Source organism: Rhamphochromis sp. 'chilingali' (genome assembly GCF_963969265.1).
Source record: "Rhamphochromis sp. 'chilingali' genome assembly, chromosome: 6".
In the NCBI taxonomy this organism is placed as follows: Eukaryota; Metazoa; Chordata; class Actinopteri; order Cichliformes; family Cichlidae; genus Rhamphochromis; species Rhamphochromis sp. 'chilingali'.
The window spans coordinates 35,156,246-35,183,182 of NC_137933.1; the positions used below are offsets into that span (position 1 = coordinate 35,156,246).

General features: G+C 40.7%; 1 protein-coding gene across 3 annotated transcripts in view; it reads right to left on the reverse strand.

Annotated features, from left to right (window-relative positions):
- Positions 1-3,281: 3,281 nt before the first annotated feature.
- The window catches only part of cskl (c-src tyrosine kinase-like), a 52,086-nt gene continuing 28,430 nt past the window's right edge, over positions 3,282-26,937 (reverse strand). For 2 of the 3 annotated variants that reach the window (XM_080884114.1, XM_080884112.1), the window contains 12 exons: positions 25,720-25,803; positions 20,861-20,974; positions 20,002-20,114; positions 16,427-16,646; positions 10,008-10,101; positions 7,993-8,058; positions 7,780-7,879; positions 7,496-7,586; positions 6,888-6,961; positions 6,153-6,348; positions 5,082-5,168; positions 3,282-4,753 (listed from right to left, as the gene is read on the reverse strand). In XM_080884114.1, the coding sequence (XP_080740240.1) occupies positions 4,571-4,753; positions 5,082-5,168; positions 6,153-6,348; positions 6,888-6,961; positions 7,496-7,586; positions 7,780-7,879; positions 7,993-8,058; positions 10,008-10,101; positions 16,427-16,646; positions 20,002-20,114; positions 20,861-20,974; positions 25,720-25,734 (1,353 nt within the window). In that variant the 5' untranslated portion in view covers positions 25,735-25,803 and the 3' untranslated portion in view covers positions 3,282-4,570. Of the gene's footprint in view, positions 4,754-5,081; positions 5,169-6,152; positions 6,349-6,887; positions 6,962-7,495; positions 7,587-7,779; positions 7,880-7,992; positions 8,059-10,007; positions 10,102-16,426; positions 16,647-20,001; positions 20,115-20,860; positions 20,975-25,719; positions 25,804-26,240; positions 26,297-26,937 lie in introns of all 3 variants that reach the window. The other variant, XM_080884113.1, reaches the window with a different exon arrangement.

Genomic DNA, 26,937 nt, shown 5'->3' on the forward strand with positions numbered 1-26,937 from the left:
TTAAATGAAGCTTCAGTGCCACACTTAACACAAACCGAAAGATGCAAAGAAGAATGTCAACATTTACAATGCAGACATGACTGCTGATCTCACAGCAAACAGAGCATGCAGTGGAGTAAAGAACATATGTTGCATATGGCCAAGAGGGGAGTGATTCAGACTGCTAAAAACAACCGTGACCCTACTCTGCAGTGATACAGAACAAGGTCCAGAATACAGCATCACACACAAGGACAGAAAAGTGCTATCAGTGTTTGAAATGTTAACATCCTTGTCAGTCCCTAAATAGAAGCTAATTGCAGCAGGAAGCAGTGTGTTTTTAGGCTTTTTAGCGAAGTGGTGAGGGGCACAAAGCCAGACAGAAAAAGACGTGATGTGACCAAGGGATGTGTCCATGTGAAAAGATTTCTGTCACTGAGGCCACATTTGACACAGCCAGCCACATGTTGGCCTGATAATGTCAATATCATTTCCTTCATCAGCTGTCAGCTCAATGCCCGCTCCTTGTCACTAAAACAGTGTGAAAATAAAGAACTCCCACACTTGGTGACAGTGCTTGAGCTGCACAATAAACCCCCTTGAGTCCTAGAGTCAGTAATTAAGGGGCATCCAAATGTCCCCCCCCCTACAGTCTGCTGCATCACTGACAACAATCTTTAATGGAACAGTTCAACATTTAGGTTAAGACACTTTCTTGCTGAGAGTTAAGATGAGAAAATTGTACAGCAGTCATGTCTGGGTGCCAATACAAAGCCTAAGGCATCAGTCAGCTACTTCAATTTAGCCTGGCTCACTCCAAAGTTAACAAAACACACCTGCATCATTAACGTCTGGTTCAGACCAAGTTTAGCTTGTTTTTTTTTAAATTAAAGTAATGTCATGTGTTTGGCAGGGGAAAAGTCCGATGACTCACTTCTGTCATGGTGTAGCCTACTGAAGTGCAAATTTTGCAACCTCCAGCTGCTTCAGGGTATTAAAGGTTAACTACAGCGGAGGTGGCCCATCTGCATACAGGCCCTGCGAAAGTACTCATTAAAAAACTGCAGAGTAATCCAAGCTATGCAACCGAACCGGGGGCTTGAAGAACCCTTCCATCGTGAAACCCATAAACAGCACATGATACAAGCTTAATGTTTATGTGCTGCCTGTATGTGAAGTTACACCCCCCACCTCACCCTCATTCTGTCACGCATGTAAGTCTGTCAGGTCCAGCTTGACGTGTGGGGGAGGGACCACACAATGCACATGCCAACTGCACAAAAACATGTGCAGAGCCCTGAGCATCTTCCTCATCCTTCCCTCCCAAAAACTGTGTTGGTGTAATCAGATTACACTGTCAGTAGAGTTGTGCCTGGCTGCTGCCAGTAGCACAGATCCATAACTTATCGAAAGCTGATTAACACATCAACCCCCGTGCTTGTGCCTGCTAAGAACGAGGAGCTGTGCGGTTGTCAGGATTACTTAAGTGTGAACCAAAGACTGAGGCTTCCAGATGTGAGAGCAGTGCATTAACCGTCACTGCTATAACCACAAGCTCCTGTCACTGTGACACTTCAAGCTGGGCTTTACATTTTAAAATATACTTTAATAATCGCACAATAGTTTACTGTAATATTAAAGAAAAAAAAAACAAATAGGGTATAATGAGGTGGAAGCAGATGAGCTGCGACAGCAAATGGCGTCTCATTAAGAATCCAAACGTCATTAAAGGATGCAGCTGCTTCTGACCTTTGACATGGATTGAGAAAATCTCTCGTTTGATATCTTGAGTGCCTCCTTCAGCACTGCAATTAAATCTGAGCTGAAAGCTCTGCGCTGCTCCTTTTCAGCTCCCTTGGGATCTCAGACTGTAGGATGCCTCCTGGTGGTGACTTCTGGCAGTCAGATGACATCTAGAAATCCTCCCCCAATTCCCTAATGAGCTGTAATTTTCACCAATAGCAGAGCTACTTTAGGATTTTTTTTTTTTTGCAGGGTTGACTTCTGCAAAAGGCCCGTCTTGTGCAGCCATGGCAGGATGGTAAATTGGAGCTGGCGCGATGAGTCCTGACAGCAGTACAGTCTTGGCCACGAGCACAAACTGCCGTGCTTACGTAACCAGCCTATTGTTACCGCCCTGTCACTGCCATTAAAATTCATAGGATTCACATGAAAATGCGACCCAAACAACTGTCTGCTGCTGCAGCGGAAGATTGAGAAGCAGGCGGATGGATGAGATTCAAATGAGCTAAAAGTGAAAGCACCACACAGATGGCCAGTCCACTGAACTCTTGGTCCCGTTTCAGCCTATAGGTCACTGTACTGGGGACAACTGGGCCCTCTCCAAAGAGCAGAGGAGGCACAGTGAAGGCAGCACTGGGAACAACTCAGCTGACACTCCTTCACACCTTGATGACAAACCCCATCTGTTTGTAGCAGTACTATCAAAGAATGATCACATGAGGATTATTTATAGCTGCAGGTATAAAACACTCCTCTAGATCAGTCGTTTTGCTTTCTGATCTGCATCACAAAAAAGGTAAAGAGTTGAACGGTTATATCAAAGAACTCTTTTCTATTGTTGTGTTTTGATATTATTCCTTTTACAAGGGAAAATAAGCATTTTTCATCCTGTTAGACATCTTTAACCCTTCACATTTACTTTGCAACTCACTGAAGGGCATTACAATGCAGAAAGCCGAGTGTGGATTTAAATGTCTCTTTAATTGGGATCAACGGATTTCCTCATTATCGGCAGAGACAAAAGGAAAATGGCAAAACAGCAACCAAAAGTAATTTAAATATAGATTCACACAGCTCATACTCCCTGGAGAATAAACCACGAAAGTCGAGAAAACGAAAACAGGATTTAGTAATATTTCCACTAAGGACTGTGATCATGATGTGGAAACCCCCCCTTCTTTTTTTAGAACCATTAATAGCGCAGTGCCCATGTGGCTTTATTGTACCGGGATGTAAACATGTTAATTTTGACTGGTGGAATTTACTTTGGAGCCAGCCTCTAGTGGCCAACAGAGGAATTGCAGTTTTTTTGGGGGGCATTTTAGCATTTGCTTTATTTTCAACCCTGAAATTTGGCGCTTGTCAAATCCAAAAACCACACATTCATAGAGGTGGGGAGCTGCTTGTACAGTAAGACAGCACTCCTCCTTCTAAAATATGCTCTCTCTCTCTCTCTCTCTCTCTCTCACACACACACACACACACACACACACACACACACACACACACACACACACACACACACACTTAGATATAATTATGCAGGTGTTTCCACACTGTTCAGATGGAATGATTTATTCATAATTATGATAGCATAATAAAACAATGAACATTGAAAGCACTGACAGTTGAACCCAAGGCCTCTCACACACAGCATGCACCACCCCGACCCTAGCATTCACAGAGACACTGAACATCCCTAACGGCAAGTTGCTCCTGGCTTCTGAAAAGCGTCCTTTTTTAACTCTGTCCAAGTCAGTTTTTCCTTGTTCTTTTTTTTTAATCCTTTAAATATATTTTGATATAAAAACAAGCCCACGTATGATGAATCAACCATGTTTGTGAACTGCCTCTCCCCCTTCTTCTCCTGTTATTGCCCTGCCACCCAACCACCCACCTACCGCTCCTCTGGGCGGTCTTTAAGGAAGGATGAACATGACACTGGCCCCCTCCAAGTCTCCTCACTTCCTATTCTCGTGCTCTTCATGGACGCTTGGATTAACAAAGCAAAAACCAAAAAAAAAAAAAAAAAAAAAGTCTGATGTAAAGATGGTGGAGGTGAAGGAGATGCCACTTAAAAAAACCCCAAACAGTTTCATAACCTCTGGAACAAAGAAAGCAATAAAAAAAGATTTTGTTTAAAAAATAAAAATTGAAACCATAACAGTCCAATCAAAAGAAGTGTTGGAGGGAAGTCTGGAGCTCTGTAGACTGGAGGCACTTTGGCACAGAGCGAAGGCCCCACACCTGACAACAAGGCCGAGGGAAAGCAAGGAGGGATGCAAGGAAGGAATGACAGAGTTGGGCTGAAAGGCATGCAAAGCCACATGGTGATATGGGAATCTGGGAATGATCGAGTGGGGTGGACTGGAGAAGAAAAGAGCACCTGACAAACGTGGAGGAAAAGGCCAGCCTCCCCTCCAGTTAATGCCATGTTCAGGAGAGGAGGAGGAGGGGAGGAAATACAAAGAAACAAAAGGGAACTTTCACATAGAAGAAGAAGAGCAATTTGGACCAAGTGACAAAGAGAAGGGAGAGTGAGTGAGCAGTGGCAGGTGTAGGAGGAGGAAAGAGAAGCGGCCCATCGCGAGAAGAGGAAATTGTCTGGCAAAAGCTATACAACACAAACAGGAAAACAGTCCTAGTGTGAAAGCAGAGGACGGCTGGTGGACGGTGGAGGTCGGGGGAGGGGGCACAGCGTAGCAGTCCCACAGGTCAAGAGGCTTGGCAGGTAGGAGGAAAGTGCTGTGGTCCCTCTTCTCCTTCTCCTCCTCCCACTTTACAGCTGTGCTGGGCTGCATCTCGCCCCCGTCCTCTTCCCCCGGTACCCCCCACAAGCACCTCCTCTTCACAGGTAGAGCTCCTTGGCTCTGATATGCTGGAGCTTCTCCCTCAGCATGCGGAAGGAGGGCCGCATCACGGGATCCAAGGTCCAGCACTGCTTCATCAGGTCGTACACCACGGCGGGGCAGCCGTCTGGGGCATCCATCTTGTACCCTTTCTCTACCCGAGGCACCACTTCTTTCAACGGCTGAGAGACACAGACAAAGAAATGCTGACATTAGCTCAACATTTTGATCAGTCAAACTGATGCAATGGACTCAAAGGTGATGCAATATTCCAGGCAAAGGTAACTACATAACAAGAATAACTAAAAATAACTAAAAATGCGAACGTATCAACCGGTGACACATCACCTGCTTCAGTTGTTTCATGGCATGAATGAGGCCAACACAGAGAACCAGCAGTTACACTGATCTTGCACAAAAATAAATAAATGGTTCAGGCAATAAAGCCTGCCATCTGCTGGTGTATGTCAGACGTCAGCGAGCCACAGAAAATCCCATAAAGGTACTTACAATTCTAGGATAAGGCACACGCCCAAAGGAGTAAATCTCCCACAGTAGGATCCCATAACTCCAAACGTCTGACTTAGTGGAAAACCTCTGTTGGATTAAGAGAGAAGCCGAAATTCATACATTATACATAAAGGCATTCAGAAAGCAGATCAGGCTTGCGCCTCCCTCCAGACCAACAAAACCAGGTCGTACAGTACATGCACCCCCACGGTGGATTTTAAACCAAACAATCAAGATGTGACTGAAGTGCACACTTTCAACTTTAATTCAAGGGCATTAACAAAAGGACTGCTTAAACTTAAGGAATTGCTGACATTTTTATAGACAGTCCCTCATTTTCATTTTAAATATAAAGATTTCCACTCTATAACTGTCCATTTCCACTGCACTGCTGCCACAGCCATTATATTTTGGTCTGCTGCCTTGACCCTCGCATATACACACACACACACACACACACACACACACACACACACACCGTCTGTGTTTTTTTAAACCAACATTAAGATGTTGGCATCAAATTCAGAAACATTTCTCATTCTCAACATTTTCAGTTAAACTCAGGCCTTAATTCATTAACATTTCAGTGAATTTGTTTACACATTGTCCTAACTTTGTTGGAAATAGAGCTGAATAATTATTTTTCCCCCCCATATTTGCAGCTTGTTCAACAGTCATACACTCTTTGCTGTCAGGCTCTGGGTGCCCAGAGTTACTTTATCTGGGCAGAAATTCTGGGCAGCTTGACAGATGATTCGATTAAGATGTTGAGAAAACCTTTGGGCTTGCTACTCTCCAGCAGGAAAACTGTTTATGAGCCACTAAACACCACTCTTTGTTAAACTGGCCTCTTTAAATACTTTTAGGGCAGACAAACACACTATTAATGAACTTGCTAGACCCGGGATCAAGATTATACCACTATTTAAAAGACTGTCTTGGACTGGCACTCTCATTCAAATAAACTGATATCCTGCAGCCTCCCCTTTTTAATCCATTTTAAATAAACCGCCCTTATTCAGATCAATTAAGAGTCGAGTCAGCAACATCAACCCTGTCTCATCCCATCACCTTCTCTCTTAGTGCTTCTGGGGATGTCCATTTGACGGGCAGCTTGGCAGTGTCCTGTATGGAGGATGCCTCCTTGGTGAGGCCGAAGTCGCTGACCTTGGCGATGTTATCGTCAGAAACCAGCACATTGCGAGCCGCCAGGTCTCTGTGGACGAAGTTATTGGCCTCCAGGTACTCCATAGCTTCACACACGTCACTGCCAGGAAAGAGGATGAGTGAGAACTGGCTAACTAATATAGGGCAATAGGTGGTTGAGGATTTTACTTTTATCACCTGCCCTTGTCAGGAAAATTAGCTTGGCTAGAGGGAAAACTAAGCCATTATGATTTTCAATTTAGTTTCAGATGTAAATGCTCCAAAATGTTTTTTCACTACTGTAAGTTATTTCAAAACTTACAAGGCTGGAACAGAAAAATGAAACTTCAACTGATTAATTTGAGACAAACATATAATAATGCTCATCTGAAAGCTTACACTCATTCTTTGTACTGATCACAATGGACTTAACTTGCTTTAGATAACAATATTAGCTAGATAATTATTAAATTAAAATAAATAAGGATGTATGAGTTGCAGCAAACAACGTTCATGTTACTGCTATGACACTTTTCTCCTGAAGTTCAGTAGGAACGCAGAGGGTTAAAGTGGCAGTGATTTAGTTTCAGATCCCGAAAAGAGCAGTTTAAAAATGTTCTTTTAAATAATTCTTTAAATAATTGCTTGAAAGAGACTCACAGTGAGAACTTGAGTAAGCAGTCTCCACCGAGAACAGTCCGCCCTCGAGAGCGCAGGTAGTCCACTAGGCTGCCCTGTGGTGCAGTTTGGATTATTAACACAATGCTTACATTCAAGAAAGTCTCACAGAAAACTGTGTAGGTACATTTTTTAGCATGAATAGCCTGAGTAAAAACCAAATCGACGACCCCGTGCGAAAAAAGAAAACATGTCAAAGTATTTTTTTTTAATAAGGGGAAACATTTGTTTCATCTGTACAATAACAAGTGTTTTAAAAATCCATTTGCTGTTTTACATGAGGTCACAGTCGTCATCATTTCTTGGCTTAGAAGCAAATGCCTCCTCTAGTGCACAACCTGTAACCCCCTCTGCAGATGAAACAAACAAGATATAAATCTTTTTGTACCCGCTGAATGGGGTCAGGTCAGGTGTTTTCCAGTGTCTCCTGTCTTTATGCTAAGCAAGGCTAACAACTGTTTCATTAGCGTGGTTTTGACTGTGTTTTATTCTCCTAATGTACTGAACTAGCATTTAAATCGCAGAGGGTTAATGCGAGCATGTACCATTTCCAGTTTTAGAACTTGTCATAAAAGAGCACTTGGGCTGACCTTAGCCATGTATTCTGTGACGATGTAGAGACTGCCCCTCTCCTCCACGATTACCCCTAGCAACTGCACCAGGTTGTTGTGCCTCAGTTGCCTGTCGAAACACAGAAACAGAGGGGGAAAAAAATATGCGGTAAGCATGCAGTAAAATATTTTTTAAAAATCATGGTCAACTTCTACCCACAAAAATGACAAAGGATGACCTAATATTTGATGAAGAAACATGTCTGCAGACAGAAACATCTGTGGTGGTGTGAAGTACAAAAAGCAATAGCTGTGGATCTTACGTCATGACAGAAGCCTCAGCGATGAAAGCCTGTGCTGTAGCGTCATTTTTGATGCACTTGACCGCCACCTTGGTCCCTCTGTAGTCTCCTACCATCACATCTGACAAGGACACAGAGGGGACAAAGTTTTAGTACATTCTCCAAGGTGACCTTGGCCTGATGTGAGAAATGAAAATGAAATATGAAAATATCCTGTTTAAATTTGGTTCTTACCCCCAAACTCCCCTTTGCCAATGGTCTGGAGGAGTTTCAACTCTTTTCTGTTCAAGGCCCAGCCACCTGCCAAAAGAGGACGTTAATGACACTCTGCAATCATAATGTAAGTAATAATATTATTCCAAAAAGGCGTTATGAAAAAAATCCTCTGTTCATGACTTTGCAGTTACAGCAGCTATTTTCTTGTTAAAATAACTTTGACAATGATGTATATCCTTTAAGCAGGAGAATTAATCTTTGCATTTCTCTAGTGTAAGAATTAGCTGGGTCAGATGGGTATGTGAGGGTAAATAAAGACAGACAAAGCTGGAGATTGACCTTGAGAGCCGGTGAAGCCCAGCAGTCGTTCCCAGCCACACAAAGATTAACCACCCTCAGTTGATTAATGCTATTAAAGCTCGTAGGAGACGCAGGATTTCTCTGTACACTGTGTGTGTGTGTTCATGCATCTGATACTGTGAGGTAGGGCTGGGCCATATTATACCGTTCACGGTAATACCGGTATAATGTTAGGCAACGATAGGAAAATGAAATATCGCGATAGAATGGGAGTAAAACGCGCATGCGCAGTGCCTTTGTTTTCATACGCACATGGCCGATTGTTGAGTGAAACAGATGAACCAGAATTGGTTTGTAAAAATGGTGCAACTTCAGTGATGTGGAACTGGTTTGGTGTTTGTCCGTCAGATACACAACAAAGCACATTTTTTTGCAGAACATGCAAGCGGCCGTTGTTATTGTCATATTTGTCGGACTAAGATGCTCTTAAATCTGGGAGTAATCTGGGTCCTAAACTCCGTATGCTTCAGGTCAAACAACACTGCAGCATCACTTAGAGTTAAGAACTGTCTAAATTCTTTCATCTTTAATAAAACGATCAGCATTGCTGCTTTACCAGGTGTAACTATAAAGTTTAACTTCCAGGCATCCATGAAAACAAAAGTTATTACATTTAACGGAGTTAGAAGTTAGCAGGAAGCTAGCGGAAGTTAGCTCGCTAGTTTCGCTAGTTACCTAAGCATGATATAGCATGTTCTGACGGAGAGATTTCTGAAAAAAATCAAACGTACAGCTCTGCTATCACTTCCAACATAAATGAAGACAGGAAACTAAACAGCAGTGACGTTTGTAGGGTTACTGAAGTTGGGCTAGCTGGTATATAATGATGTGCTACGTGATTGCTAGCGACACAGCTATGTTAGCATAACATAAACAGTGAAGCTGGAGGACGAACACTAACACTTTTCCACTTATAAAAGTTAACGTGAAGGTTCTTCATGGTTAGAGACAAATGCAATCGCATGGCAGGATGCTGTAAACGGACCAAACTTCAGTCAGGAGAACAACTGAGATAATCCATCCACAATACGAGGTTAGTCATTAATATACTGCAACAACATGGGAATAGAGCCGCTGCCAGAGAATTCAACATTAATGAATCAATGGTACAGAAGTGGAGGAAGCAAGAAGAATGAGTTTAATAAAGTTTGATTTATCTGACTGCTTTGTTTCGCTTAATGTGCCTTATAATCCCGTGCACCTTATGGTCCAAAAAATACGTACTGCACACTGCAGTTTAATGTTGCAAAGCACCTCTTTTTAACTTCAGTGGATATTATACATGGTTATGCTCAGGATATGTCAGCCCATTTCTACTGGAAATGCCTTTTGGTTAAACTTTCAGCAAGGAATTTGCATTTGCACTGTTACATTTTTATAAAGCTTTAATGTACATAAAAACCAGCTTCTTGTTTAAGTGAAAATAAATGGAAGGTTGTCTTTTTGCGCTAGTAATGTTGTGGAGTTGTATTTTGTCTCGCATCAATTATATCGTCGGTTATATCGTTATCGCAAATTTTCAAATATATATCGTGATAAATATTTTTGGCCATATCGCCCTGCTCTACTGTGAGGTTAATATGGCATATAAAGACAAGCATAACAAAGTGTCCCTGTGTGTATTGGTGCCAGTGTCCCTGTAGGGCTGTGTAATGAGCTCTGTGTGCTCTTACTCCTAGAGAATTCGTCTTGCGCTGCCACTGTTCCCTCCATCAACTTCGGTTTAATCAGCCTGGTACAAAGGCCATCAGCGTCTTTGGTGTAGTGCTGGAGAGAGAAAGTTTGAGAATTAAATACAATCTCCATGCATAAAGAAAAAAAAAAGTATGTATGCTTCAAGTGTTAAAAGTTACAAAGAAAATCCTCTCTCAAAAGGTTTTCCCTGAATTTAGGTCAGCAGTATATACTGTACTGTGCCACTGTACCTAGCTGAATGATCCGATACGGATGTTCTTGGATTACTTCATACTGTTGAGTCTATATACAAGCTTTTGATATGCAAAACAAAAGAGAGACTGATGTTCGGGGCCACCCTCTGCAGAAAAATGTGACGGTAGCGATGAAAAGAAGATTCAAGCTGTGTTGTCAGATTTTATGAGAGGAGGCTCCATCCACCAAACAGGTACAGCATGACAGGTTTACCTTTTATCAACATGCATCTTTGTTAAAGACGAGGAGGCTCGTCTTGAGGGACGACAGAATCCCGGCCTCATTTCCATATGAAAGATGGAATAAAACAGGAGCAGCAAAGTTGGGAGGATTTACAGCAGAGTACAAAGCGAGAAAACACAGTAAGGTGTTCGCCTGAAGTTTAAGGGCTGCTTCTGCTGCTCTGTAAAATTTAACTCCAGCTCCAGTCAGAAGTACTCTATTAAAGCAGTGTGTGTTTCTAATCAGCTCCAGTTACAAAAGACATGAGTACATTTTCAGATTTGCCCTTTTTCCAGCTCTAAAACAAACCAAAAAAATCCACCAGAATAAAGTTTTATTACTTTAAAAGCTCTATTTTTTTTCTTTAAATTCGTGTAGTTGAAGAGACAGATGATCCACTATGTCTAAACTTACTAAAGGTCTTTTATGTGTCTTTCACTGCATTTCCATTTGAAATGATTCCTACTCATGTTACACAGAGACTCATCCACTGTGTAAAACATTTTAGCTTCCTTCCCTTTAAGACAGATTTCTTTTGATTGGCTGTCCTTTGGTAAAGTTTGTGGGTGGGTCTCCTATGCTCACAGCCTGAGTTGCGTGTCTGAGATGACCAAATTATGGATATCAGCCCTTACTGACATCATGCAGACCCATTAGTAGACTTGTTTGTTACTGGAAACTTTGAACATGTTTAATATGATATGAGCATCCACCATTGTAAAACAAAATAAGAAAAAGCATAAGGTGTAGTCTCTTTAAGCTACTTCAGATGTGGACAGATCAAGGGACAACAATACGGAGGGCAAGTCACTTATAAAATTACATCCCCTGCAGCTTTGGCTACTATATAAAATGCTTAAATAATCAATACACTACAGAAAAGTAACTATCAACAGAAGTCAGTTAAAAAACAAACAAACAAAAAACACAAAGGAATAAAAATCTACACTTTAAAGTCAGACACACTGTGATGAAAAGATCACACTTGGGAAATGTTTAAACCTCTGCTGGACACTGTCAGTATTAGTGTAAAGGTGAGGTTCCTGGGGAGCATTTACTGTGGGAACAAGGAGGAGGGTGAGAGGGCTGGTGCATTTGCACCAAGCTGACAATACAGGGATGACTCGTCTACCTACAGAGAGCTCTGCTGTCAGATTGAGGCAGCGTGCAAAGTATGTGGTACAACCGGTCTTTGGGCCACTCTGGCATGTACTGTTGTTGGTCTGTCTGCCAGCCACGGAGAAGAGTGAGGTTATAACATATAAACAGCTGAAGTGACAATGACAGTGACAAGTGTCCACTGCAGCTGCTGTCTCTACTTTTTATACTGTATTTCTGATCTTTTAAGATTTTTTTCCACAATCCTCTCATTCAAGATGAACTCTTCTGTCACTCCCTTCCCTATTCTGGCCCACTTGTCAACCAATCGCCTTTCAGCAGACGCATACATCATCTGCTTCCAGCGATGTGCAGATAGGTTTTGGAAGACTGCATGGCAGCAGACCTGACATGGGTGAAAACGCCTCTCTGCTGTCTGTCCAAATGGAAACGTGTATGCAGACACATTTGTGGGACCATATTACACTTTACAGTTCATCCTTATAAAGACAACAAAATAATCTAATCCCAGTCCATATCTGCTTATCAATTTAGGATAGTATTACAAAGGCAAGGACCCTGTTTGTCACGGCAAGTAAAGAAATAAAGACCATCTGCGTTGAATTGCAAAGGCAAAAAAAAAAAATCATGTGAAAAGAAATCAGTGCCTCCTTAAGTGATAGCAGAAGTTACATAAATCATGAAACCTCTTTGTGACCACTGTTACACAACTGTGGACTGATGTGATGACTATAGACTGTAAGATATGATTATAACCACCAGGGGGCAGCATGGTGAAGGAAGGCTGAAGACAAATTAACTGCACATGTAAAATAGCCACAGTTATACACAAATGATGCATTTAGATTATGTATAGCATTTATCAGGTCATTATTTATCATTTCTGAAGCGTTGCCTATATGATCTTGAAAAAGACAGCCCTGAACGGACCTTAATTAGCATTGCTTATGTAACAAATAATCACTGAAATGCAATCTTAGAATGCATGACAATGTGTTTTTAGAGCACAAGTGGCTAAATCACAATCTTCCCATGTGTAATTAGCAGAGAAAGGTGTGATCACAGAGTTGAAACAGCCAGTGAGCACCCTAACAGACAATACTTTGACTGTGCAATTACACCCCTAAAAATACCATATGGAGCGAGCTTTGCTTTTGTTTTTGTTTTGTTTTGTTATTTTTAAAAACCATGTGCATCAGAGGATGCGCTGACTGAAGACAGAGGTCTGCCAGCATTTGATGTGTAGGTCTATATGAAGAATAACAGAGCAGAGGAACACCGAGCGAGCCGGAAAAACACACAAGAATGTAAGGAATTCTATCATGCGCAATTATAGAGAAAGAAGAGACAAGGGAATGCAGACAGGCTACAGAATAAAGATGTAAAGAGATACCGAAAGAAAGAAACATAGCAGGGTAAAGCAGGGAGACGGAGACAGTGGAGGGCGAAAGGAAGATACGGAGATGAGAGGAGGAGGAGGACAGAAAGCAATATGCCAGGTATCCACCAGGGAACACAAAGACAGAAAGAAAGGAGGAGGGAGGGAGGTGGAGAAAGGAAGTAGAGGCTGAACTGAGCCCGGAGGGTGAGTGTGTGTTGGAGAGTGTGTGTGAGAGAGAGAGATTGTGGGTGGCTGATAACAAGAATGCGCTGGGGATGTAGATGGTCTCGTTGCCAGCTGGCACATTCCTGCCTGTCCACTTCCAACGCCCCACAAGGCAAAAAAGATGAGGCCCAATTAAAAGTGTGATAGCCGCCAATCCAGCTCTTCTCTTTATCTAAGAGGATGAAAGGCCTTTATCTCGCTCCCTCTCCGTTTCTATCATCATGTCTCCCCGTCTTCCCCTTTCCACACTCCGTCCTTCCTCTGAACCAGCTTACAGAGAGCAGTCAGGGAGTGAGAGGATCAGACAGCTTTTTGAAGGATACGTACTTGAGTCAGAGTTTTGGGAGAAGTCCACAGAGATATTCAGCATGTGTGTCCCCTACAGAGTTATGTAATCAAACTGCTGCATCATTTATCACCATATAACTACCACAACTTATTTCTATTAGCTGTCGTGCCATGCAGTTTAGAAGATGGATTCCAATTGTTTACTCCTAATAAAAAAACAAAACAACTTTTTTGTTGATTCAAACAGGTTTACATTTTCCTTTTTACCAAACAAATAAAAAATAATCAATAACCAAAGACTGCAGGTGTAATGTAAGATAATCAGCTTTTAATGCAACTGACTGACTGCCACAAATGCTAGGGGAATGTGATGGGATCATTGGGTGACCTAGGGCTGCTCAATTAATCGAATTTTAATCACGATTACGATCTGGGCTTTCAACGATCATTAAAAATGACTGAGCCGATTATTAGCCCCTCCCTCGTGCTTTACTCTCACGCTGCTCCGTGTGGCAAATCCAGCGCACCTCTCTGCATTTCGAACATGCGTCACAACAATTAAGAGCAGCGGTCCCCAACCCCTGGGCCTTGGTCCGTGAGTCGTTTGGTACCGGGCCGTGAGAGTTGAGGCTCAGGTGTGAAATGTATGGTTTCAGGGTTTTTATCGGTTTTCAGCGTTATTTTGTTATTGTTTTGATCGTTAACTCGGTTTTCCTTGGTCTTTTCACGTGTGTTATGAATAACTCTTCTTTTTTTCGGTACCGGTACTAGTTTTATTTTGTTGCATTTATCCGCGACACCTTAAAGGCCGGTCCGTGAAAATATTGTCGGGCATAAACCGGTCCGTGGCGCAAAAAAGGTTGGAGACCGCTGATTAAGAGGACCCGAGGGAAGCTCGGAAAGCTAAGCAGAAGTTATTTGGAGAGGAGAGTGACTGCTGTTGGTTGAAAAGAGAGGTAAAAAAAAAAAAAGACTTCAGTGGTGTTGCACACTATTTTATATTATTTTTTAAAGTCATTATTCAATACATTCTTATTGTTAACCCTTTAAAGAGCCGCACGTTCAGTTTTGTCTATCTATTTTTAAATCCCTGTACCTGAACCGCGTAAGCTAGCGCAATAATTTGTTTTGTATATGAAACCGGAGGAGTTGTACTTACATCTTATGCCATCAGCTTGTCCTCGGTCACGGTTTCCTTCCACATAAAACTTTGCAAAAATTGCATAAAAAGCGCTTGCAGGAACAAAAACATAATATTACAGAAACACGCGTTGCCACTTCCCACAGTGAAACAGACGTCAGCACGAACTGTCGCATGTCCGCCATTTCCTGCCCTAAACCGGAAGTGACGTCATTTTCGCGGAAAATGTAGTTTTTTACTTGTAGGCCTTAAAAGCCTATACTGGTGTTTTTATAAGTCATGTTTGACTTTTCTGAATAGTTTCTGTGATGCTTAGAACTCGAATTACACAGCTGGAAATAGTTTATTTTGATGCACCTGCTGTTTTCTTTGCAAATTTGCATCATAGGATTGTTTTTCGTTTTTCCTGCAGTATATAAAAATTGGTGTATCTCAAAAATAAAACTATGAAGACACTCAAAATAAATTTCCTGTTGTTGTAAACTATTTTTTGCAACTTTTTTGTATTTAAAGTTTTGAGGGATAAGCCTCTTAAATTTCTCCAAGTAGAAATATATGTAACAAAAACGATTTTCAATTTATTTTTTTTGTAGTTTATTGCACTTTTATGCAATTAATGTAGTTACTATGGACTTAATGCATACATATTATTAAATTATGGGCTATAACAGTTGTATTGATGTATAGTAACTTGAAATGCTCCCAGAAATGGCACTACAGCATGTATAAAAAAAAATATATATATATATATATAAGCTCTGGCGGACTTGGTTCTATAGTAGGTCTTAAAGGGTTAAATAAATATCGTCAAATAATCGAGATCTCAATTTCAGTGAAAATAATTGTGATTATCATTTTTGCCATAATCGAGCAGCCCTAGTGTGACCTAATGGACAATGAGATACAATATTTAACTGTAGAAAATACGTGATATAAGAGGCTTTTAGCTCTGTAATAGACTAGAAACAAGTCTCTCGTACAGTGTTAACTGTGTTAAGATCTAAAACACCTTTGATAGACAGACGAAGCATATCTGAGAGGATAAACAGTTGGCCTGAAACAAACAGAAATATAAATTCTCATAGGAATTATATAACAACCTTTTAAGGGGAAAACAAAAAAAACCAAAACAAAACAAGTAGGTTTGTTTTCCTGCTGCTCTTCAGTTTTACTGAAGAAACTCTGCTTGTTTCGGCTGCTCCCTTATTCACAAGGGGTCACCACAGCAGATGTAGCACATGTTTGATTTGGCAGATTTTTTCCACCAGATGACCTTCCTAACGCAACCCTCCCACAGGAGGAGATTTAGTTCCTCTCCTGGTCTCAAACTGGGATCTTTCATGTGTCAGGCACATGTGTTAGTTGCTAAACTATGGCGCCACCCTTTCTGAAGAAACCCTAAGATGGAATAAACTTTGTAAAATCACCAACTTTTTTACTGTAACAGTTATTTTAAGGATCGATACTACTTAATTTGAGCTACCTAAATAAAATGTAGCCTAACTCTCTGTGACCTTCAGGATAGAGGAAGTATGCACTGGAACATTAAAACAAGGTGACATTTAAAGTTTCATTTTCTTACAAATCGCTCTCTTTGACGTTCAGTTAAATGCCTCAAGTCTTTCGGCTCTTAAAAACAAAAACCAGCTGGAAATGATGATGATGATTATGAGAAGGCATTCATCGTTTTTTTACTGCCAAACTGAATGCCAGTAGTACTATTAAAGGTGTTCTGTCAACAAAATTAGACTACAAATAACAGCTATATGCTCTCCATCCTTCCTCACCTCCACCAGCTGCATGAGGTTCTCAAAATACTCTTCCTCGTCGATGGTGAGTTTGCCGTTGTGGTAGATGATGCGGTAGTGCTCCACCTTGCCATCACAGCTGACACACAGGGTGTAATCTCCAGGATAGTTGGTGCTTTCCCTCACCAGGAATAAACCCGTCTCTGGAGGGTAGAGGAGCCGCTCGGCCTGCTCCCGAGTTATCTTCCCATGAAACCAGCTGGAGAGAGTGAAGAGAGGGGTGGGAATGAAGGACGTGAGGAGACAAAGAGGGAAGAGGGAGAGAGAGTATGTCAGACAAAAAGGACACACAGGATTGACTGGAAGTGTTTTATGGCCGCACACAGAGTGTTTATGTAACAATGACGTTGTTTGATCTATGTACAGAAACTCAACTTGTGCCGTTTTTTAAGAATATATCTCCAAAAAGAGAGAGAGAAGAAAACAACTAAATTTCAACCATACAGAGGTACCAAATTCCATGTATCATGGCCCACAGCATTCCTCTGAAATGAGAAGTGAAAAACAAGAGGGGGGCAGTAATGGGAAGCCGACAGCAGCACTTCCACCCTGTTCAGCTTGAATGGTGAAGGGGCGAGGCTGTCTGATCTTGGGGAGTCAGTGAAAAAGTACCTGAACCCAAACAACAGGAAACATGGTGCTAAAACGCACGCACGCATGCATGCGCACACACACATACACAAAGCCTGGGGCAGAGTCGGAAACTGACATACAGGCACTGCAATAACAGGAAAATGCAAAAGCTGCTCAGACAAGGCGGGGAGCAGGATAAAACCAAGTCACCCATACCCGACTGCGGTCAGAGAGACCAAGAGACGGATTGAACTTTCACCACCCGCTGTAGCGAAAAGGAGGGAGATCAAAAACCAACTCCACCTCCTGTTAAGTTAAAAAGCCGATCACAATTCTGTTGGTTGTGGCAACAAAGAAACGCTTGCTTCCTGATTTAGAAGCTAACTGTTACACAACGAGCATCAACCTCGCCATATGGCTTGATAGGAGGCATCTATATGCTACTGAAGGACGGATTAGACAGCAAGATCACACACTTTGATCTACTCAACCACCATCTTTACAATCATCTGTTACAAAAACAGAATTTTTTCACACTGCTGTTGCTTTTCAATGATAATGCATCCTCCGTCGAGCTTAAATGGTAAATGTTTTTTAATCTTTGTTAGATACATTTCAGTTTCCTACAACAAAAGCTAACACCCTATTTCAGTATTCTGAATTTCCTTCCATTCATGGCTATTGATCTGTGGTATTAAGCATAAACACAGGGGGGTATCCCATGTACCCTGCTGATTTCTGCCACTATTTGTATGAAAGGTCACATTAGCCACCAAGAATTGCAAAGGACAAAGTCTCCTTATCGGCACTGGCTGGTCAATGGGTGGTAATTAACAACTATGAATGATTTAGCCCACTTTCCTGTGGCTGCCTCTTTCACGCCCTCCTCCTCTTCAATCACTCCACTTGGTCTCCTCAGACAGCAGAGGCCCTTGTGGTAAAGCTGCTTAACATGGCTCGAGTTGATTAGATCAGAATAGGGAGCTTCTCCGATGGAGAGAAGCTCTTTAACTCCCAATAATCCGAGAGCAGGCGCCAAGAGTGGATGGCCCCAGTAACACAAAGCCCAGTGGTAGACACACACTTGCTGCTTTGTCTCCAGAAATTAACCGCAGTTTTCAGAAATGACATCATATTGAAATAAAAGTGAACAACATGTTCAGCACAACTTGGAAGGAATGAGTAGGACAGCGCAGATGAATACGCCAGCTTTCTTTAGGGTGGTTTGGTTACATGGGTCAGATATCTGCCACATGAGGGCAGTAGATGGAGCAGAGTCAAGTAAAGGAGGCAAGCGCTGTATCTACAGCCGAGTATCAACCGATACGGGTGAACGTTAAAGCAGAAAACCACAGATGAACCCTTACGTAACCCAGAAGAGAGGGAGAGGTCCTCTCCGAGACATTTGCTGATGATTCATAAAAAAATCCAAAAGTCCCTGCAGGATACAGAGAAACGACTTCTGATGACTTGAGTTAAAACACTGAACTATGCAGTGATCTCAAAGGCAGCAATTAGAGCAGAAGGTCAGGATGTGAAAGCATGCTGAATATTTGGGAGTCAAAGAGCAGTGAGTTAGTTTCATAGCACCCTCTTCTTCTTTCCTCCTTTCTTTTAGAAAAGCAACTCTGAGAAGGACATTTGGTTATGGCTGAAAACAAGTTTCATTAAATTCATTCTGAGCTACAGATTAATTACAGCTGTTCCCCACGTTAGCCTTTAATAATCAGTGTTGTTGTGTGCACACAAATCCCTTGTAGCTGCACAAGGCTCATTTTAAGTTACTGCACCACCGGGCCTCCTAATATCACACACAAAACATGCCTGAGCTGAATGACACAGTAACCGAATTTAAAATGGTGTGAACAGACGGTATGAGGTGGCAAATAGAGAGGTCAACGCTTTCAGCAGCAGTTGATGAAGGGAGACAAAGAGGGTCAAAAGTCTATATAAATGTTTCCTGCCAACATTTTAAGAACATATCACTAAGAATAGTTTGAGCTACACATGCAATGCTGACAAGACTGCATTTCACTTTCTATCCGCAGCTGACACCTTTATTGTGTTAATGATTTCCTTCTAGGAGCACGAGAAGAGTTCATTGTTGCTGCACGAGGTTTGAAAGGTACAAGGAAATAAATGAGCAGCTTATGTATATAACTCCTTACTGTCAAAGAAAATTAGATACTTCCAATACTGGAAACACTGAGAAACTGAAATACAATCTGTACTTTATCTTTGACTTAATTAACTTAACTATGCCCATTACAAAAAACCACAACTTTGAGGTCCAACTTACCATTCTCTTCTTGCAATTCATGTACTTCCTACTGAAATTAAGAACTTTCTTCTGCTTTGCAAAGTTTTAAGACTTGTTTATTACCATCTCAAGAGTAAACACAAATGGTCTGGCAGCTCTCACAGCTTTCAACATCTTATAGCTCATAGCTCGGTTGCAGCAGCTCGGCTTTCCTGTCTCCTTTCATTTGAATATGCCTCTCGTTATGTTTTCCTCGTTTTGAATAGCTGCATTTTCAAAGAGCCCGAAATGTCACTCAAATCTAGTGCACAGCTGGCTGTAGCCTCTATGGGTGTCTGACACAGACAACAGAAGACAGGGAATTTTCATCTTTTGAAGTCAAGACTAATTTCTCCCTCTCACAGCAGGAGACAAAAGTGAATCGGGCTATAACAACTTGTTCATACATAAAGATGTCTGAGATACAAGACACAGACCATTAGTATTTTGATTATAACTGTATTCTGTCGCAATCCTGGAGAACTTTGGTAGTTTCCTAAAATGTTATTTCAGAATGAAACAGTTCTGCAATCCTACAAAAAAAAAAAAAAAAAAAAAAAAAAGTATTTTATCCTCTTACATTGCATTAAAAAAATGTTTGTATGGTCTTAAAAATAAATGCAAAACACCACAAACACACAGACATGACAGTTTAACTGGGATTATCCATTCTAGTACTCACGGCATAAGACTGAGTTTCCCTCCTGACTTGACGCCTTCCCTTTTCTGGACATAGTTAGCTGGGATGGTGCCCTCTCTGCCCACCTGGTTCCTTGCTCTGTACCAGTTTGGATCCTGAAACAGTCGAACACACCACAACACAGCTGAAATACCATAACTAAGGCGGGGTACCATTTTTATACCAAGTCATTTTGTGGGTAAGGAACACTTCTGTACCTTAGAGATAACACAACACAGAAAGACACAGTAGAGAATAAAAGCCAAAATCCACTTCAGCCCCATCAGATATTTGTGGGCACAAGCTGTTGCATCAACAGAAACCAGCGAGTGCCTCTAGCTAAAAGGAAACTCACCAACTGAAGCAATAAAGCTGTTTGATAGGATTAAGTTCATTGCACCTTTTTAAAAGCTGATACACTTTTTTTTTTTTAAATGTAGCTCTTTATTTGTCTTGTCATTTGTCATACAAATGAATAAACTAACTACTTTGTTAGGGACAAAACTTTTGGTTGTCTTGTCTTCTGACTTAAAGTACAAAAAACTAGGATTGTCTCATGAAATACTGCACAAATCCTGTTATAGGTACTGTTGCTGACATTTCAAGAATGAAGACAAATCCATGTCCTTTTACATCTCTGCATACATCTGTATATTGTTTTTAACATACAGAGAACATTTTACAAGTCCAATCATTGGTGAACAATCCAAAAAAAAAAAAAAAACAACCCTATTAACTGTGAAAACCCATGAAGAAACAGAAACAGCTTAAACAGTAACTTATTCACTGAATAATAATTGCTAGGATGGCAGCTCTGTGGGTTTAGTTAGAACAACCATATTCAAGGCACTTGTTTTCTTACCCTGGTGACTCCGATGATGGTCAGTACGTCTCCTTTACAGAAGGGTAAGTCCTGTTCATTGGCAGTCTGAAAGTTATACTTGGCTACACACTCTGTGCCAGTCGACCATGGTACCTAGATTATAGAAAACACAGAGGAACCAACATTATCTAGAGGTGTAACTCATAAGGAGCTAAATGAAACAAATTACAGAACACAATAAAAGAGTTTAGAGGTGGAGAGGCAATTGGGGAGGGCGAGAACAAGTCCTAATCACAGTGTTATGAGACTAGGATCCACTTATTAAAACCAAAGCCTGCCAGCATTACAGTCCTTATTCTGAATGTTTCTTTAGAGAGTTTACTCTTCTTATGTTGTTTGTTTTCCCTTTTCAAATCTTTCAGGACCGTGTTAAATCTGTTCAAATCCAATAAGGCCTCAACAAATAAAATCGTAAGTAACACTTTTTGCAGTAGTTTCCTGGTGCAGTACAGGAAGTATGAACATTAACCTAGCAAGTAATTTTCTTCCCCATGTTTAGAGAAACTGGAGCTTTCATGGAAACTTGGGAGTAGGGATGGGTACCGGTGTCCGGTGCCATGATGGCACCGGTTCTGACATAAACGGTAGTAACCAGACCGAAAAGCAGTGCACATTTCGGTGCTTTATTTCGGTGCTTTTTTTTCCTGAGCTGTGATACACTTCTAGCCAATCATTTTACGTTTCCGAGAATAGTAGGCGGGCCCAGGTACGTACGTTCTTTTAGAGCAGAGCTACAGATTAAAAATGTCCAAGCCGAAGCGGTCAAAAGTCTGGCTGTACTTCACAGCAAAATATGCAAACTCAGCAGCCTGCAACAAGTGCTTTAAGCTGATACTGTGATACTGTCAAAGGAGGTAACACCTCAAATCCGATGAAACACCTGGCGATGCATAGCGTTTTTTTTAAAAGCCCAGAAGTGAGACCTCACACGAGCGCATCTACTGCGGGTGGGTTGCCTGTTATGCAACATCCCCCAAAAACACGAAGAGGAGAGTCCTGGCCCCTAGCCCTGCCAGTGTAGCAGAAATGATGACGGATGATGATGGCAGCAGCAGCCGTTCTTTTCTGCGTGAGTAGCTAAATGTTGTTCGTGTGTAATTTACGTTGAGTAGGCTAACCACGTTATTACATTAATGCATGTAAGGTGAACTAGCAAACATCATCATAGCTACATGCAGCTGTCTTCTTGTTTGATGGCAGATACTCCCTTCACCCTGGCCAAAAAGGCTAAAATGACCAAAGAAAAAGTGGAAAACAGTTAAACATGAGAGGTTTTTGGACAAAGTTTGTGTTTTTTCCATTGTTTAAGCACTGCTTCCAGCCAAGAGTGATACCATATATGCCCCATAGCTGCAGAAAAGGCTAACATTGTTATCTTTTTACAAAAAACAGCTGAACATGAGAGGTTTTTGGACCAATTTTGTGTTCTCCATTCTTTAAGCACCGGTTTGAGCACCGGCACCGTTTCAAAAGTACCGATTTGGCACCGGTATCCGATAAAACCTAAACGATACCCATCCCTACTTGGGAGATTACTGTGCTAAACACTGAGCCACTGTTCAGTCATTAAAAGAGTTTATTAATCTAAAAATTAAACGTTAAATGTTGTGCATGAACAAAAGGTGTGGCATAGATAGTAAGCAATAATTTGTCTGGGCTGAGCTGTGCTCGATATTGCACACTTGAAAGGCAGAGATAATGCACCCCAAGGTAGTTATTTGAATCTTGACAAAAATGTTAAGACTGCAATAACATATCAGATAGAAGCAGTAACTGTATAAAGCAGCAACTTTATTTGTGTAATGGTAGTACCCTCCCCATGAATCACGGGCATAAAACCCTATATAACACCTAAGTGTCTAAAGCCAAAATGTTTTTCTGCTTTGATATCCAAATAAGCATTTTTCTGGATGATCTGCTAAAAGGAAATAAAAGGGACCTATGACACTCATTTCGAGCTCCAAATTTGAATTCTTGGAATCAAAAGTAGCTTTGGATGATCAGTCCATGTTTACATTACACTGGGCCTCACTGCAGCCTTTCATATATAAAAATTATATATGAAAAATGAAAACAGATCTTCTCTAAATACATTTCTCTTTTAGATTGCCAATTGACATCAGCTTGATAAACATGTCTACCATTAAAAAGCATTTAAATGTGTAATTTAAAGGAAATTTCACCATTTAATCGCATAAATTTAACTAGTGTTGAGATGGGAGTTGTTGACCGTTTCAAGCTACTCAAACAAGCATGGAGGACATTTAAATTCAAGAATCTCATTTCAAACTTGATATTTTTCCATTTTCAGACATTTAGAGTTCAGTTACCACTCCATGGGTTAATTTTGTTTATGCTTGTAAAACAAAAACCGGATGAGGCAGATCTCCTTCCTAGATACCAAACAGTAGGGTTTATTAAATCTGCTGACCTCAGCTTATTCCCAGCATAGCCCTGCCAAACCTGTACCTGCTTAGAGATAAAATAACCCTGAGAGAAAAAAATAAATACCTGTGTATGTGTGTACCCAAAACAATGTGCTTTCAGTGAGAATTATTGCCTGTTCACTCCACTGCAGTGACTTTGAACCTCAGCTAAAGCTCTGCCATATAGTTGCACTCACTATCAATCTTGACTTGTCTAAAAGCCACAGCTGCAAGAATCACATATAAATGACAGAAAAGAAAGGAAAACAGAGCATTCAGCTCGCACTGTTAGATCAGCAAAGCGGTATGATCACTATCATGCCTCAATAACGTGAAATGACAAAGCCAGAGAACAAAGCAGCAGGTGTGAGTGAGCGAGTAGAGCCCTTGAACAAGCTGCTTTATTTGCAGTGGAGGCTGTGAATGTGTCTATCGCAGTCAATAGAGCGTTACGAGTTTGATGGCTGCCGTGACACAGAAAAACCCCCAAAAACCATTGCATCTCCCATAGCCTTCATTTCCATGTGGTCACATCAAGAAAAGAACTTTATTAAACTGAGGCTCTGCTAGACCTAATGTGTCATTGGGGGAAATTTCCTTGCGGCTCTTAAGTAATTTAAGACATAGCCTCATGCAACACACAAAACAGCTGGGGAAGAAAACTACGGCTAAATTTAACACCAAGTTGCGTTCATATATTTTTAACAGCAGCATGTTTTCCTTGTGTTGTTTCCTAAGAGGGAAGCGCTCGAGAAGAGGATGTAGATCATCCACCTCGAATTCACCTCTTGGGCGATATACAAGTCAGTTTATTGTATTTGCTTACTCCACCTCTACAGTCTCCACCCCCATCCTTACATTGTCAATCTTTACAGAGGACTTTACATTTATACTTCTGCAAAGCTTTGAATTTTGATGCTTAAATATCTAGAATAATGAAACTATTATTAGCTACAACTTGGACTGATTGAGAAAACATTAAAAAAAGCTAATAAGTGCAAAAAAGCATAATCAGCTAGATTTCATTCATCTGATGCAATTATATTTCACAAGATGGTTACATATTTAAAGTGTTAAGCAAAATGCAATTCTTAATCTTCCTAAATAAAATTCTACTATTTAAATATTGACAAGAAAAAGAGAAGTTAAAAGTAGTTGTCAGTATAACTCAGATACGTGCAATTTGAACTTCCAGCTTTGTGCTAATAGGAAGCTTCAGTTTACGATTAGACAGAATATAGAAGAAGGATCAAACAAAAGTTAAAGTCTTGAAGTTTTAAAAAGTGCTGTGATCACAGCATCAAGAAACCTCTGGCAGATCAAGGAGGAGTATGCTACAGTGTTGTCTTAATCTAGAGAGAGAGATGCTTGTCATCCACATTAAACAACATTAACAAAACCAGACAACTGTTGCTTGGACATATTAACCTCCAGAGGGCAAACGTAATGCAGCAACTGAAGACGTGAGGAAACTTTTCTATCTTTACAGAAAGGCATTATTAATTTAATGATTTGTAAACAAAACCACGGGAACTTATTTGGAAGAGTTGCACATGTATTCATATCTAAAGTAAGAATAGTGCTGTTGGAAGATCAGATGTCTGTATTGGTGGTATTTCACAATGTTATGCTAGCAGCTTTTCTTTGTGTGGTTACATTAGTTTTTGACTGAACTGTAACCTGTGGGCCAGCTGCTTGATGTGACAGAAAAGCTCAGACGATTATGATGTGTCATCGTTATGTTCACTTTAAGACTTGTTGGGAAGCCTTTACTGCACTCAGTTACATAATGTGCTCTTGTCAGCGTGATTAATATTATTTCACTTCATCTATCTTGTCAGCTCCACTCCACATGTGATGCACGTGTGAGTGAGCGCAGGTGCACTCAGTGAGAGCAGGGTAAAAAGAAACTATGGCAATCATAAATGACAGTAGTACGCAGTGAAGACTCGCTGCACTGAACTGAGAGTAGAGCAAATAAATGGGGTCAACCATTGTTTCTCATTTTTATTCACCTAAAATTTACTAAAGAAAAATACCAATTCATTAAATTGGATAAAGTTAGGAAAGCAGTTTTAACTGAAACCTGATATGCCCGATACATAAAATAAAAAAAGGTCTCTTCCTCAGGAGTGTACAGTGTATTAATGTAAAACTGGTATTGGGGTGATACCAGCAGATACCCAAAACAAATGTATTAGATTCATAACTGGGAAAAGAGTTAGATCTAAAGCTTTTATAGACTTTGTAACCATCCAGAACAACTAAAACATGCTAATGAGAGAATCTTGAGTTTTCATTTCAAACAGATTCTTTGAAATATAGAGAGGAAGAGGATTTTTAATTCTATTACACGTGGACACAAAAAGTGTGCAAGCAAAGGTGGAAAAAAGCAATATGTTCTTCACTTACATGGATCCCAGACATGATGAAGGGAATTTGGCAGCAGGTGTCCTCAGGCAGGTAGCGGTCACTGTTCAGCTAGTACCATGAGAGCTGTAAGACATAAAGATAAAGGCATTAGAAAGACAACAAATGTATTATATAAAAACTGCTGAATGATCACAGTGTATGTCATAACAATAAGAACACAAACAGCCACAAAAGCAAGTCACAAGCATATCTCACTGGCTGGTTAATCAGCCCAAATGAAACAGTTCCAACAACTCTAGCACTGATCTGATCACTCTACAGCTAGCATGGCTGACAGATTAGTGGATGGTGTCTGCTACAAAGTGTTAGTAGAGATTAGGGCGAATGTGATTTAAATTTAAAAAAAAAAAAAAAAGGATTAAAATAACGTAAAACGCCAATCTATCCATTCTCTTATAGAGAACAGGACACACTGGACAGGTCATCAATCCATCGCAGGGTTAATATGAACAGACAACCACTCATGCTCACGTCTGACCAACTTAGAAATGCCAATTTACCTAACCCATGGATGCCTTTGGACTGTTGGAGGAAGTCAGAGTATCTGGGGAGAACTCTTGTAAACATGGAGAGGACATGCAAAGTCAACACACAAAGGCTTCGGTTAATTCAAACCCAGAACCCACTGCCGCTTTAAGACAATAACCAAATGCAATCATTGCACAGTAGCAATCATAAGTTTACTTACTGTCTAAAAAAAAGAAAGCATTTTATTAAAGTGCTTAACTGCCACTAGAGCAGGGCGATATGACCAAAAATATTTATCACGATATACATTTGAAAATTTGCGATAACGATATAACTGACAATATAATTGACACTAGACAAAATACTTTACAACTCCTCAACTTTATTAGTGCAAAAAAAACAAACAAAAAACGATCAAAGTATTTTCACTTAAACGAGCAGGTGTTTTTTATGTGCATTAAAGTTAAATAAAAATTTAACAGTGCAAATGCAAATTCCTTGCTGACAGTTTAACCAAAAGGCATTTCCAGTTGAAATTGGCCGACATATCCTCAGCATAACCATGTATAATATCCACAGAACTTAAAAAGAGGTTATACACGCACAACACGGTAATATTATGTTGAAGCACAGTATGTATCACTCTGCGAGGCTCCTGCCTAATATAGCCGTAATGCTCCGACAATCCATCAAGCTGTGCGGGTTCGTAGTTTAGCAAAGTCGTACTAA